We start from the raw sequence: 16,193 nt of genomic DNA, 5'->3' as shown, positions 1-16,193 counted from the left end.
GATGATGGAGGCCAGGGAGATCATGCAGAACTTCAGTTTCACTAAGTAGCAGTTCAAGCCTAACAGGTCTAGTATGGGCCGCAGACAGCCTTTGGTGATTAATAAGTATCAGGAATAGAACCCCTTGTTTCTGTCCACAGGAACTACCTCCACTGCACCCAGCTGCAGTAAACCCTCTGCCTCCCATACAAGATTTTCATGAGAGGTGTCCCTAAAGGACGGGGAGGGTGTGTGTGAAGGGTGGGTAGAAAGTAATTGAAGGGTGTAACTCTGCCACCGTACTGAGGACCTATTGGTCCGATGTTCTAGACGCCCATGCAGGGAGGAAGGAAGACAGACAGTTGGCAAACAGAAGGGAAGAACGATCCAGGAAACAGTCCAGTAGGTTGCCCTCGGGGTACCCTCAAAACAGGCGCTTACCTGTCTGCTTATTCCAGATTGAGCCCACCTGGGATGTAAACAGGGGTTTGTGGCCAGGGCGCTTCTTGTAGCCCTTGAATCTTTTGTGGGGAGGCTTCTGGTGAGAATGGCTCCCCTGGCTCTGAGGCTGCTTGTGGGCAGGGCTGGGGATATGCAGGCCCAGTGTTTTTAGGGTCATATGGGAATCTTTCAGGCCATGCAGCTTAATGTCCATCTGATCTGCAAACAGGGTGTGCCCATCAAAAGGGAGGTCTTGCATTGATTGCTGCGTCTCCAAGGAAAGACCAGAGAGGAGCAGCCACAAAGCCCTGCGCAACGAAACGGCTGATGCTATGGTATGGGTGGCAGTATCCGAAGCATCTGATGCCGTCTTGAGAGCATCTGTGGCTGCAGTTGAACCCTCACCCAGGATAGCATGGAACTCCTTCCTAGAAACCTTAGGAACGGCACTCTCAAACTTGATCATGGCCTGCTACATATTAAAATCATAGCAGCCTAGTAAGGCCTGATGGTTGGCCACCCACTTTACGTCCAAACAAGTCCGGTCTCCTTGAGTCTTTATTCTTAGGGATAGTCCCCAGTTGACCCTGTCTCTGCATGTGATTGACCACCTCTACCACTAGGGAATTGGGAGCAGGGTGGGTATAAAGGTACTTGTGGCCGTTGGATGGCAGAGAGTACTTGTGCTCTGCCCTCTTGGAGATGAGGCAAGGAGGAGGGTGTGTGCCAGAGGGCATTTGTAATTTTAGCGACCCCCGCATGTAGGGACAAATCTACCCTGGCCGAGGCCACAGGGCAGAGAACATTAAAGAAAGAGTGAGTCTGCGGGTTTTAGATTCATAGACTTAAGGTCAGAAGGGACCATTATGGTCATCTAGTCTGACCTCCTGCACAATGCAGGCCGCAGAATCTCACCCACCCACTCCTGTAACACACCCCTAACCTATGTCCTCTAACTCCTCCGCCTGGAGGCCCAGGTTGGCAGCAACCCTCTTTAGCAGCTCCTGATGCGACTTAGCATCATCCTGGGGCACCGACAGAGGGGGCCTACTATGGCCTCGTCTGGCAACGAGAAGGAGGAAGCTAGTACCAAAGAGTTCTCTGCAACCATAGGTGGTCCCGCAGCTTGCTCACTCACTTCCTCCTGTGCCTGTGAGGTGCCTGCAGCCGAGGCCTCTTGGGCTGGAGGGGGACAGGAGAGGTTGGTAGCCAGTCTCTCCGAAGCTCCAGATATCAAGCACATGTGTCCTGAGAGGGCTGAGTGAACCCCCATGGGTACCACTGTGCCAGCCACAGAGTCTCAGGCCACAGGCCCAGCTGCAGTGTCGCCAACGTAGTCTGTACTGTAGGTGCTGGAGCCTGTTTCACCACTAGGGAACCTGGAACCTTACTCTGAACCTGAGCCAGAGCCCGAGTGGTCACTCCCCTGCGACCAAGACAGGGCTGATTACTGGCTCTGTCCCGATTGGTACCAGTCGCCCCTCCTGGAGTTGGATCTAGCTGACCTCAACAAGGATCTGGATCAGGGCCTCAGTGACCAGCAGCGCTTGGCGGATCCATGACAGCACTGGAGCTGACGAGGACCTTCGCCGCTATCCGGGGTAGCCGACGAGAAGTGGGCTGGGATACACCGCTTGACCTGAGCTGGGGCCCGGGATCCCCAAGTGAGTGAAGAAGTGCCCAAGACAGGGACCTTTGTCCACCCCCGACTTATCCTTTCCCTTGCGGGAAGCTGAACACCTTCCCCATCCCGTCTTACTGGGCTTCTTGACTGGAGCCAGGGAAGGAGACTGGTGCCAGCTTGTAGATGGTACCGGCGGGGCGTTGCGCATTGAGGTCATGGTGCTTGGCGCCAAATCAGAGCACTTCTCCAGCATCAGGGTAATGGCAGACTTCATCAGGAGTGCCTTTAAGTGAATGTCACGCTCCTTCATCCTGGGCTTGAAGGACTTGCAGGTTTTGCACTTATCACTAATGTGACCTTCACCCAAGCACTGTAAACAACTATTATGTGGATCGCTAATAAGCATGCGCCTTTTACAGCAATCGCAGGGTTCAAAGCCATCCCAAGGTGAAGTCCCTTTAGGGACCTACTAAGGGTATGTCTACACTACGAAATTAGGTTGAATTTATAGAAGTAGATTTTTATGAAGGAATTTTATATAATCTATTGTGTGTGTTCCCACTAAGTGCATAAAGTTGACAGAGTGTGTCCACAGTACCAAGGCTAGCGTCGACTTTCAGAGTATTGCACTGTGGATAGCTATCCCACAGTTCCCACCAGCCACTGGAATTCTGGGTTGAGCTCCCAATGCCTGATGGGGCAAAAACATTGTCACGGGTGGTTTTGGGTACATGTCATCAGTCGTCCCTCTCTCCATGAAAGCAACTACAGACAATCATTTCGTGCCTTTTCTTCCATGTGGGCACCATATTGCTTTCAGCAGACAGTGCAGTAGGACTGCTAACCATCGTCATCGAATGACTGCTTCCGCTGCAACTCTGCTCTCCTGCTCTGGCTGCAGACGGTGCAATAGATTGGAAAAACTGGTCTTCCAACCACTGCTTCTGCTGCTGCTCTGCTCTGCCCGCAGATGGTGCAATAGGTCGGAAAAACTAGTCTTCCAACCATCGCTTCCACTGCACTGCCACTCTGCTCTCCTGCTCGTCTCGATCGATAGCAAATTTCTCCATATTGGCTGTCATGGGCTCCTGCTTCCACTGTGACTCTGCTCTCCTGTTCTCATGAATCCACTTCGCAGGTCCTGTTATCATTCTCTATAAATATCTATTCTCGTGGCATCCGTTGTCAGACACCGCTTCCGGTACAACTCTGCTCTCCTGCCATACCACGGCAAGCACTGAGCCAGCTTAGATCACCGCAGCAGTTATGAGCATTGTAAACACCTCGCGTATTATCCTGCAGAGTATGCAGCACCAGAACCTGCAAAAGCAGGCAAGGAGGCGACGGCAGTGCAGTGACAAGAGTGATGAGGACATGGACACAGACTTCTCTCAAAGTACAGGCCCTGGCAATTTGGATATCCTGGTGGCAATGGGGCAGGCTCATGCCATGGAATGCCGATTCTGGGCCCGGGGAAACAAGCACAGACTGGTGGGATTGCATAGTGTTGCAGGTATGGGCTGGGCTTTCACATGCGTAAGGGCACTTCCATGGAACTTTGAGACTTGCTTTCCCCTGCCCTGAAGTGCAAGAATACCAAGATGAGAGCAACCCTCACAGTTCACAAGCAAGTGGCGATAGCCCTCTGGAAACTTGCCACACCAGACAGCTACCGGTCAGTTGGGAATCAATTTGGAATGGGCAAATCTACTGTGGAGGCTGCTGTGATCCAAGTAGCCAACGTATTCACTGAGCTGCTGCTATTAAGAGTAGTGACTCTGGGAAATGTGCAGGTCATAGTGGATGGCTTTGCTGCAATGGGGTTCCCTAACTGTGGTGCGGCGATAGATGGAATACATATCCCCATCTTGGCACTGGACCACCTTAGCAGCCAGTACGTAAACCGCAAGGGGTACTTTTCAATGGTGCTGCATGCACTGGTGGATCACATGGGATGTTTCACCGACATCAATGTGGGATGGCCAGGAAAGGTACTCTGGTCTGTTTGAACAGCTGCAGGAAGGGACTTACTTCCCAGACCAGAAAATAACTGTTGGGGATGTTGAAATGCTTATAGTCATCCTTGGGGAACCAGCCTACTCCCTAATGCCATGGCTCACGAAGCCATACACAGGCGCCCTGGACGCTAGTAAGGAGCAGTTCACTATAGGCTAAGCAAGCGCAGAATGGTGGTAGAATGTGCATTTAGATGTTTAAAAGTGCGCTGGTGCAGTTTACTGACTCGGTTAGATCTCAGCAAAACCAATATTCTATTGTTATTACTGCTTGCTGTGTGCTCCAGAATATCTGTGAGGGTAAGAGGGATGGAGGGTTGAGGCAAATTGCCTGGCTGCTGATTACATGCAGCCAGACACCAGGGCAGTTAGAAGAGCACAACAGGGCGTGCTGCACATCAGAGGAGCTTTGAAAACCAGTTTAATGACTGGCCAGGCTAGGGTGTGAGAGTTCTGATTGTTTCCCGCCCCCTTGGTTCACTCTACTTCCCCCACTTCAATCACCGCTTGCAGAGGCAATAAAATAATTGTTGTTTCAAAATCATGCATTCTTTATTAATTCAACACACAGACAGGGGAATAAACTGCCAAGGTAGCCCAGGAGCAGTTGGGGAGGAGGGAAGCACCGGGTGGGGTGGTGGAGGAGAGGAGGAGGAGGGAAGGACAAGGCCACACTGCACTTCAAAACTTTTTGAATGCCAGCCTTCTGTTGCTTGGAAATGAAATTCAAAAGTTCCCAAGGCTTTTCCTGTGTACCTGGCTAGTGCATTTGAGTTCAAAGTGCTGTCCAGAGCGATCAAAATGGAGCACACTGGGATAGCTCCTGGAGGCCAATACCGTCAAATTGCATCCACACTACCCCAAATTTGACCCGGCTATGTTGATTTCAGCACTAATCCCCTCATCGGGGAGGAGTACAGAAATTGATTTTAAGAGCCCTTTAAGTCGACAAGAATTGCTTCATCGTGCGGACGGGTGCAGGGTTAAATCAATTCAACACTGCTAAATTTGACCTAAACTCGTAGTGTAGACTAGGGCTTGGTCTCTAACTTAACAAATAGGTTGAACTAAACTAAGGGGAAACTATATGTGACGTTGCACCCCATAATGCTTTCTAGAAATATGCTTATGAGTGTAAATATGACATAACTGGAATATGTTTATGCTAGATATGACATGTAACATATCTCTGCAAAAGTTATGATCTACTGAATAGATTCATCTTATTTGTATGAATGTACACTTTGAATTTGAAGTTATGAATATGGCTGTGTGCTTGCTGATTTAAGTAGCCTCAGTGAGCATTTGGCAGCTCTTGAGAAAAGACTATTCTCAGTAAGTGTCCAATCAAGAAACACTTAAGCTGACAATGAACTTTGAAAGATGCCAGTCCACATCTGAGCTTTCCCGGGAATGTGGCGTCAGCCTGTAAAGTGCTGAGTCATGCATGGACATGTGACTTGCCCAAAACTCCATCTTGGATTCTGCATAGGAGAGAAGAGGGGTTTCCACCCACAAGAGGGAGACTATATATGCCCCTGGGAAAACCCCTCTATTTGGTCTTCAGCTGACTCAAGAGATATCCTCTCCACCCCAAAGGATACCTGAAAGAAACTGGGACAAAGGACAGTAACTGCAAGGGTGTGAGTGATTGCTGGACCCAGACTAGAAGGAGGCTAGTCTGTAAAAGCAGCTTATCAGAACATCTCTGAGGGTGAGATTTACCTGTATTAATTTTTTTTTTTTTACTGTATTAAGCTTAGACTTGCATGTTTTATTTTATTTGGTTTGGTAATTCACTTTGTTCTGTCTGTTATTACTTGGAAACACTTAAATCCTACTTTTTGTATTTAACAAAATCACTTTTTACTTATTAATTAACCCAGAGTAAGTATTACTATCTGAGGGGGCAAACTCTATCAGTGTTATAGAGGGTGAACAATTTATGAATTTACCCTGTATAAGCTTTATACAGGGTAAAACGGATTTATTTGGGGTTTGGAACCCATTGGGTATTGGGTATCTGAGTGCTGGAGACTGGAGAACTTCTTAAGCTGTTTTCAGGTAAGCCTGCAGCTTATGGGGAACGTGGTTTAGACTTGGATCTGTGTTTGCAGCAGACAAGTGTGTCTGGCTCGAACAAGGCAAGGTACTGAGGCCCAAAATTGGCAGGGAAAACGGGCTCAGAGGTACTCCCAGCACATCAGGTGGCAGTCCCAAAAGGGTTTCTGTGATTCAACCCGTCACACTATATACAGTAATATTTGCAAGAGGTAAAAGAGTTTGAATGAACAAAAAGCAACAGCTCTAGCTGAAGCAGCATCAGCTCCATGTACCGTCACTGGCGGCAAGAAAGAACTGAGGGTGGCGGGGGCCAGCAGTGTGGCATACGCGCACCACTCCAAGGGGGGCCAGAGCCAGTCCCCTACGGATACTGCTGAGAGAAAAACTTCTGGCAGCGGTGCATGTGGCGAGCACACACCCAAGTTGAATGGATGTGGGCAATCACTTGAAGAATAACAGCGTGCTAGACCAGTCAGAGGAGGGAAACCTCATGGCGGACTAGGCCACTGGCAGGAGCGACACAAGTATAACCACAGTTATTAGTCCTGTATTAGTGGTGTGTGTGTGGTCACAAAATGTCAGAGCCCTTCAACACCTGGGGCAGGTTATACACTCCCGAAGTTGTGATGTGGGTAGGGCTGGCAGTGGAAGGCTGAGCAGCCCTTCCCAGCCTGACACCAGGACAGGAATGGGCAGCTCACAGCCATTGGACATGCCTGAGACCAGGAGCTTATAAGACTCAGGGGTGTTGGACATGTAAGCTGCCAGTAATTCGGGGCAGGGACTATCGTATGGTCTGTGTTTGTACAGTGCTCTGGCACAGTGGGGTCCTGGCCCAGAGCTGGCTCCTAGGTGCTATGATACAAATAAGTAGTAATAATATATGGCTAACAAGACTATCCGTTAGAACAGTTACTGCTAATCAATGATTCCTGGAAGGGAGATAACCTCATGCTTCAGGGCTTGAGCTAATCTCGGACAGGGGTTCAGACAAGACTCATACCAGCTGTGGCGTTTCTCACACCTTCCTCAAGTGTCTGGTGCTGGCCCACAGAGGCAGGACGCTGGACTTGATGGATCTTGGCTCTGCTCCACTCTGGCAAGTCCTGTGTTTCTAAGAGGAAAGGAAACTTGCTCCTGGACAGTGACTCTGCATCTGCAGAGCTGGCGAAAAATCATGTGTGCAACATTCTGGAAGCATCACTGAGACCGAGGAAGCCCATCTCTGCCACTCTAGTCCTTCCCCAGTCACCCAAAGGGCAGCATGAGCCCCAGGAGAGATGAGGAGACATCAGCTGGAGAAGTCTTGGGAAGGTTCCAAAGTGAGGTTTGTTTTTAAAGCAGAGACTTTGAGGGAGGAGATAAGGAAACAGCACTGACAAATTTTCCATTTTATTTAAAAAAAAATTCTAGCAGCAAAACCAGTAACAATTTGAAAATGAAGAGAGAGACTGTGACACAGAAAGAGAGAGAGATGGGTTTTGTGGAATTCCACTTCATTCACTCAAGTTCCTTATAGCGGGCAAACATAACTCTCCTGACAGCGTCCCGGTATGTTTCATTGGACTGCCTTTTGTTGGGCTTCCCTTGGGTTACTAAGCCAGCTCCCTTCTTCTGACCTTCTGCCTGAAAACAATACAGACAGCTTGTTTTAGCAATTCTTTGTGTTCTCCTCATCAGCACAGGTTGCCAGGGAGATTGCTTTGGCTTTATTTGACAGTTGTGCTAATGACCTGGAAAAGGGGTTACATGGTGCACTAACATGCCGAGAGGATACAGATTTGGGAGGAGTTACTGATGCTGCCGTGGACAAAGAAAGAGAGACAGCAAACAATCTAGGAAGACAGACTCCAAAGCATGGGCAGTCAATGAGAAGGGACCAATCCAGGAAACAGCGAAGCTCAGGGCACCAGGAGGAGTGGGAGCGGACAAGAGCCGGTGGCAGCATGTAATACAGCCAGTAATAGAGGAAATCAGAACCAATTTGATTTGAGGACACTGAACAAAGGAAAAGAAGCTGAATCTCAGATCCCACAAGGAACAATCTTTTTCATTAACCTGTCTGAACATCACAACTCTCAGTTGTTCTCCCATCACATGGGATTCCCACAGGCTCTCCTAGCTTGCTCTGAATTCTAACCTTGTGAATGATCAGTGTCATAGAGCCAGTGACTGTATTATGCAATACTGCCTGCCTAGAGTGACCCAACTAGAGCAACACAGAGCGTGGGAGTTGTGTTTATTTTTAAATGCTAGTTATTTGGATGCTGAGGGTTTGCTCAATTCAACCCAGGGATTCAAGTCTCCAGAGGCTGAATGAAACACAAGGCCCTGTAATAACACGAAATGGGAGGAGAGGACCTTCCACTTTTGTGGCTTCTCCTTGTGAGCTTGACAGGATTGTCATGAGCGGAGGAATCTTGTTTGCAGGTCAGCCTTCTAGGGCTAATCTGAGCTGGCTTTTCTACAGTGCCCATCCCATCAGCTGCAGGGGTCTCCCAGCCAGGGCAGAGTGAGCACCTGGGGACATTTTCTGACTAGTTTGAACCGGAGAGGGAATGGTGTGTTTGCTGCCTGGGACAATGAGCGTTCAAGCACACACGTTACATTCCGAGCCTCAGATGATCTACTTTGAATTATACACTGGATTGGAACGTGTGAAATTCACAATGTGTGCTATGTTGTGGAGTTAAAAACATCCTCCATTCAGGGTACAGAAACAATACCATGTGACATATGTAACCAACACTACACATATAGCAGCCAGCTAGTCATGTGCTAGTCTCATAAGGCAAAACATTTAAAAGAAATCTCCACATTATTTCAAACAAATGCAATTTGAGATTGAACAGCAAGGAGTAAAATGCAATGACTACATTGTTCATTATGGCAAACTCCCTCCACTGTTCTTGTCAAGCAGCACTGGCACATGTGATTGGTTTCAATGCAGGTGAACCGATGTGAAATTTCTGGGCCTGTGCTATACAGGAGGTCAGACCAAAGGATGTAATGGTCTCATCTGGCTTTGAACTGTACAAATCTATGAATGGGGGCTATTTCCCTGTTCCAGAAGCTGTGCACAGTTCTGATCTCACCAGGCGGATCTCCTACCTCCCACATTTCTTTCAGATGGGCATGTGAAATGCTACCAAATTCAGGATTGTACTATCTGATTTTGAAGGGAAAGGAAGGCATTTCACCTCTACTGGCGACATCATGCCCTGCTGCTGGCGTCCCACTCCTGAGCCTTCCTTCCAGCTCATAGCCTGCAACATGCGGCTTCCTTTGTTATTACTATCAATTCTTGCTTTACTCGCAGGGTTATGGTCACTGCAAAAAGAAAACAACTATAAGTATCCATACAGATAGCTTTATTCTATTTTCCAACATGGTACCAGGGATTTTCAACACAGAATTGATTGCACCTTGGATAACATCAAGGGCTTTTTGCAAAGATGCACCCATATTGCGTGCATGAAACCATGCTGTGTTGAGGGCTTATTTTGGGTTCACTATGGTGCATTATGCATGCATAATTCAGGCACCTTGTGTAGCTCCTGAAGTCCAGCTTCAAGGTGACTTGCAGGGGAGTGGGAGGGGAAATGGGTGCGTATCCTTAACAATATATTCTCTAAGATATCTAAAGGAGGCCTGAAAAGTTTTACGTACACACACGTGTATGTACAGCATTTGGGTTTTATATATAAACTTTGGAAATACCAGGAATGGGAAGTCCCTCCTGTCTTGCTGGAGTTTTCCTTTTGAACACTGAGCTGGGAGGAACTGGGATCACACTCTCAGATTTGAGCTGAAGGGGTAAAGGTGTCCAATTATTAATAAGGGGAGCTTTTCTTTCAACTGTTCTCACTGATTGTTCGTAAAAACCAAACAGCTTTCAACAGTCTGAACAACAAACACTTCCCCTTTCAGTCAGGTTCCATTTTTTAGGTATTTATGCTATCACACACACAGTAAGTTCTCCAGTCATCTAATCTCTTCCAGGAAAAATGGAGAAAACAAAGACCTGACTTTCTGATCCACAAAACACACAGGGAAAAGCCTCCTTCCAAACCTTCATATATCAAAAAGAAACAAGGAGCACAAATCCATTTCTCCTCTTTGCAGGTCACTTTTAAGTCAGCCTAGCAAACCCAAGGCTTTTATTCTGCCTAGTATGCCTTGGCACCTGCAGACAAACCATGGCGCTGTGATACCTGGCTCTCAACTTCCTAGGAACAGGGTAGCCAGGCTCCTCCCTTCGCCAGCAAAGATCTGGTCCCAGCTTTAAATCCCCTCCCTCCTCCTCTGCCAGGACATGTTGCTCATTTCACTGCCCCACTGTACATTTGGCACCAAGGCCACTGAAAGGTCAGAGAATTAATGAAAGGCTAAAACTCCATGTTGCTTTACACAGAGAATGCAGCCAGCTGTCCAACCCTTCACCCCCTCCTCCATCCGCCCTGCTGGCCTCATCTCATCCAGCTACGCACAACATGCCAGTCTGGCGCACCCAGCCGCTGACAGCATCAGCAGCTCTGAGGAGTCCTGGATGCCCTGAAGAAGGCGGAAGAGCAGCTGTTACCTCTCAGAGTCCCAGGCCTCCTTCAGTCGTTTTCTCTCTGGTGAGTCCAGGCGCTGGAATCTCTCTCTCCGGTCATTTCCCTTGTCTTTAATCTTCCCCTTTCCAGTGGGCAGAAGAGTGTTAACATTAATAGAGAAGCTATGACTGAGTCACTGCCCTGCCTGCAGCAACATGGGGAGCAGCAGTCTAGGTAACTGACGTGCTCTCCATCACTGTAAGACCCAACTGCCTCCAAGTATTTGTAAAGACACAAAGAGTCATCTCTTCTGCCTCCTCTCTTCCAGCCTGCGGGGAGGAGCCTGGTTAGTGAGCAGGGTGGTATGTTTGGAGAACGACAGAGACTGCAGAACCAGCTTTTCCTCAGTAAGTCATTGCCCTTTGTTCTGAGGGCAGCCGGGCCCCAGCACCGCTTTTGTGGCAGTGAGTCCACAGTCTTGTCCGGTCCTGTGGAAATTCAGTTTCCCACGCTCACAAACATCCCTCTGTCGGGGAGGGAGTAAAGGCTCTCAGGTAGCTGGGATTCAACCCCAGGAAGATTTGTATATTAGACAAGAAACCTGGACTTGGGGAGCAGGCCACAAAGGGAGACCTGGGGAGACACTCAACCAGTGGATTAGAGCAGCACTGCATGTGGCCCAACAAAGCAAATAGATGGGACTGTCCCTCTGCGATTCCCAGGGAGCATTGGAACTGTCTGATACTCTATGTCAACAGCTGAAGAGCCGCTTCTCTTGCCTACTGACTGACTGCTGGATAAATAGGAGGCTTTTATAGCCTTGTGTTTGGCACCATTCCACAGAGCCTCCCTCACCGTGTCACAACATTGCTCCCAGCAAGTCCAGCATCCAGCCTACTTGGGATCAGACCAGTGCTTATGTTGTGGCTGACGCTGGGTGGAGAAGGAGGAATATGGACATAAGCGACCCCTCCAGCATTGCAGACACCAAACTCCTGCTGTTCCCCATGCTCTGCAGGGTGGGTGCCAGCCTCTGCTTCACAGAGTGGAATGCTCCAGCTCACATGAGCACAGGGGCAGCCCACAAGGAGCCTTGCAAGGCACAGAGTGCTGGTGAAACAAAAACCACTTACATCCAGGTGGGCTGATGAAAATCAAAGCAATTGAAATCACTGATTTCAAGCCTTGGTGTAACCCATCGATTTTAATTACGTTTTGCAGCTGTACTTCAGTTATTGCCCTAAAGAGAGGCTGATTCTCATTGGTCGGAAACCACTAACACATGTTGACATGCATCTGACGAAGTGGGTATTCACCCACGAAAGCTCATGCTCCAATATGTCTATTAGTCTATAAGGTGCCCCAGGACTCTCTGCTGCTAAAATATGTTGATTTGCAGGTAAACAGTTTTTCCACTAAATGTGGTGCTACTTTTCACTAACCAGGAAGATATCTGATATTTACATGCCTTTATTTAAGCCACTTGACAGCTGCGCTAATTTTGCATACAAGGGTACCTTGAACATCCCACACAAGCATAACACCAGCTCCAGTTGGAACCTCCTCCTTTTGCAAGGACAGCACCACACCAAGACCATGCCCAGCGCCATTTGAGAGGAAGAGCAGACTCAGGCTGTCATCTGGCTGACATACTCATCTCTAAGGTCGGACCTTTGCACCAAGGGCCACAGCATAAGACTCCCCAGACTGCATGTGGTTTGCAGGCTGAACTCTGGGTGTTCACAACATGTGTATGGTGGAGGAAAGCGAACACTGGGCGTTGGCTGTGGGCTAGTGCAGGATCCTGCTTCGGTAGGGTGTCAGATGTCCCATGCTGAGCTAAAGCCTCCCCACCCCCCCCCCCCACACACACCTCTTGCTCTCTCCTCTCCAGATATGCCAGCTCTTGCTCGGATTGTTTGATCTTCCTGTGGATCTCCAGATTTTGCTGGAAGGAGGAAAGCAGAAGTGTCTGTCAGTGGAGAAAGCAAACAGCTGGAATCATGGATTAAGTCTAGATGATTTGATGTTTTGTGCCCAAACTTAACCTTTGACCTCCTGCCTGACCTGCATGCATTAGGCCATAATCTCCGACTCCGCCCAGCATTGCTGCTTTCGCAACTCATTTAATACCCATGCACTGGCGCCTGCCCTTGGACAGTCAGAAGTCTTTCCTTTCTTTTCCCAGCCAAGCTGTAGAGCACGGAATTACCATCACTGCTTCATAGCCTTTTGTGTTCTGGAGAGTGTGTGAATTTGGTATTCACTGAAGTGAGCTGGCTGAAGCTGTGCAGAACACAGGCAGGTACTGTCCTCACTTCTGTCTCTGCAACTCTGCCTGCATCCCCCTCCATGGCCCACCCCACACCCTGAAATGTGTCACTGCGTGTAGAAAATAGTGTCTACAGATTCAGGCAGTAAGTGCTAGTTTGTATGCAGCACTCTCAGAAGTACCCAGCCAGGAATCCACATCACCCAACAGCTGGCTCCCTTCATCCACCCCATCAGAGAACTACCAGGTAGCATATCCCAGGCCAGGCATGCTCAACCTTATCACTTCAGTGCCCCTTCTTGCTAAGGCAGGTTAACCAATAACCACCCTACAGCACTGATGACTTTCTATAGCTCATCTCCACACTACGTCCCAGGTGTAAAGGCACACAGCTCTTCCCAGGAACCTGTAGGGGAGAATGTCCTATTTAACCTCCCCCTTCCCAGTACAGTCCCTGGCTTGGGGAGGTTGTTTATGCCTGCTGGGTTCTGCAGCCCGTAATACCACACTTTAGCTAGTTACAGAGCATCGATACATGTTATCCACACAAAAAGGCTCTGAACAGAGAGGCTTCGCGGGCTACTGAGCCAGGATCCGATCAGTTCTGTCCACACAACTCCTTCCCCTTCCCTCATAAATCACAGGCTAAATCATTTGCAGCCCTGAAGAGTGGGACCAGCCGGGGCCCCCACAGGGCCTCCATTACCTTGTGCAAGTTGGAGAGTTGCTGATGCTTGATCAGAACTTCCTTATTGGGGAACTGCCTCCTGCACAGTAAACAGGCCAGCTTATTCCAGTCAGTTAGCTTGTCCTCGTCACGGTCAGCCTTTCTTGGCTGCTCCTTCCGCTGCGCCGGTGGATGGGGAGGCTGTGGCCGCTGCAACTGCACCTCCTCTTCCTCCTCCTCCTCGTTGTCACTGTCTCCTCCGTACTCGCCTAGGAGCCCTATCAGAGGGTTCACCACCTTGGGCTGCAGACAGAGCAGCAGAGGATAATGCCACTTTGCAACCCCAAGTCTGTTCCCCCCTGCCAGGCCCTCATGTAATATCCCCCGCCTCAGTCTCTGCCTGACGGAGAAGTGGGTGGCATTTCAGCAGCATGGGCACCACATGGAAGGAAGCCAGCAGCTAAGTAGTCAAATGTCCCCTCTATTTGCAAGATGGGGTGCCTGGCCATTAGCCACCCAGCCATGTATTTAAGCACAGGGGATTGCCTCTCCAAGTCAGGAGGGACTGGGGATGGGGTGTGCAGCAGGATGGCTCTTTCCTGTATGCCAGTTGCAGTGTCACTCTCCTTGGATTTCCCAAGACCTTAAAAAGGGTGAGATTCCTGCGTGTTGGCTATAGACCTCTCTGGTCCACAAATCTTGTGCAAAACAAGTTCTGAGTTAAAAAACAAACAAAAAAACCCTCAGCAGTTCTTTGAACATTTCCTTCTCTGCCTGCCAGAAGCAGGAGTACCCCAAAGCCAGCGTGTAAAACAAGGGGGAGATCAGGAGATGCCAAGTGCAGAGACAGTGGCCTCCAATCCCACTCCATCAGAAGTCTGCATAAAGTTAAACAAACAGCATTGGGGGCAGGGGCTAAGGCTTTGAGGTCTAGGTGCAAATGGAGGGACCCTCAGCTGCATTCCTCTGCACTTCATGCCCTGCAGCAATGGGGTTTGTGCTAGGAAAGCAAACAGAGGATCAGGTCAAGATTCTGTCTAGTTTAATTTTTCTCCACTAACAAGCCATATGGCAACACATGCTACGGAGCGTCTTACCGGGGCTGAGCTCTCTTCCTTCTTTGCTGATGGAGGCAATGGTTTTTTAAAGACGTCTTCCACAGGGGGCTTCTCCTCTACAAATTCATTCTGAAACATCCAAGATCGGGAGTTAAACCTGCAGTGTTCCTGGAAATCAAAGTGAGAATGCCCAAAGAGCGGCTGGGAACTTGCTTAGCGAGCATCCCTGATAGACAGTGGAAGAATGGAAGGGTTTAATGTTGCAGACACACCTTCTCTGGGCTCAGCAGAGGCGTGTGTGTCCTAGAGGTAATGTCCTTGGAGTCTGGTGCAGCAGCAGCACTCCATGAACCCCCTCCCTCCCAAACACTTTGTTGAGCACTTTCTGCTGGACCAGTCCATTGCAATACTGACAGCAGCTGCCAGGGTGGCTGCATGTCCCTGCTATAGGCAGGCTGGGATCTGAGGGACATGACAAGAGTAGGATTACCCATTCAGACACCTCTAGTCCCAGATGACTATGCAACCTCCTGTACTGAACTCGAAGTGAGGGAAGATGCTGAGTCACCCACTGTGCTCCTCTGCAACAGAGCTGCGTAATCTGCCTTCAGAGTGTTCCCTGTTCAGGGAGCAGCTCTTCTGCACAGGTGCACTACAGCATGGTAAGGACAGGAGTGGAGGCGAGCGGTTTCTGGCTGCACTCATGTCAAAACCCCCAGGCCCATCAATCCCCTTCTTGCAGGCATTTGGTTACACTAGCTCCCAGAGACCACAGTCAGGATCAAACCCTATGTGCTCAGTGCTGTGCCAAACACGGCCTGCCTACGTATGTTTCCCTGAGGTGGATCACAGCTGTCAGCTGGTTCCATATCGCAGCTCCCCTCTAGGCACAGAGGTTATTAACTGTCCGTACTGTGTTGGACTAGATGATCTCTGGAGGTCCCTTCCAATCCTAATAATCTATGATTAACTGAATAGCACGTGGGGGCCCCAGTCCAGACTCAGGGCCCCACTGTGCTAGGTGCTATACAGAACAATAACAAAGGATGTCTATCCCCAACAGTTTACAATCTAAGCTCTGCCTGAAGCAGCTGAAGCATTGGTCCCCTCCTCCCTCCAGCCCAGGACTGCTGCCTGGCTCTCCTGTCCATGTATGGTTTGGGGGTATGGGTTGAATGCTCAGGGCATGCAATTGGGCGGGAGCTGAAAATGCATTTGCTGGCATGTTGTCTTTATGTACCATGGGGATTTTGGTGGCAGTTCTGTTACGATGCCCAGGTGCTTTCAGCATTAGGGGCCTATGAGTTACAAAGATTCCTAGACTCCAGAGTCTGCAGGGACCATTGTGCTCATCTAGTCTGACCCCCTGGAGAACACAGGCCAGAGAACACCCCACAGTCCCCTCTCTGAAAGCTCTCTCCAGGAACAGCCAGTCTTGAGTTAAAAATGGTCAGTGATGGAGAATCCACCACAGCTCTGGATAAACTGTCCCAATGGTGAATGACTCTCGCGTTACATGTGTACTTCTTATTTCC

General features: G+C 49.3%; 1 protein-coding gene across 1 annotated transcript in view; it reads right to left on the bottom strand.

The window, feature by feature from the left end:
* Positions 1 to 7,499: 7,499 nt before the first annotated feature.
* The window catches only part of RBM6 (RNA binding motif protein 6), a 135,553-nt gene continuing 126,859 nt past the window's right edge, over positions 7,500 to 16,193 (bottom strand). The window contains 6 exon segments of the mRNA XM_030569477.1: positions 7,500 to 7,749; positions 9,324 to 9,453; positions 10,706 to 10,803; positions 12,535 to 12,609; positions 13,640 to 13,903; positions 14,698 to 14,787. Of these exon segments, the coding sequence (XP_030425337.1) occupies positions 7,624 to 7,749; positions 9,324 to 9,453; positions 10,706 to 10,803; positions 12,535 to 12,609; positions 13,640 to 13,903; positions 14,698 to 14,787 (783 nt within the window). The 3' untranslated portion in view covers positions 7,500 to 7,623.

Source organism: Gopherus evgoodei, chromosome 7 (assembly GCF_007399415.2).
Source record: "Gopherus evgoodei ecotype Sinaloan lineage chromosome 7, rGopEvg1_v1.p, whole genome shotgun sequence".
Classification (NCBI taxonomy): domain Eukaryota; kingdom Metazoa; phylum Chordata; order Testudines; family Testudinidae; genus Gopherus; species Gopherus evgoodei.
This window is presented reverse-complemented; position numbering and strand designations above follow the sequence as displayed.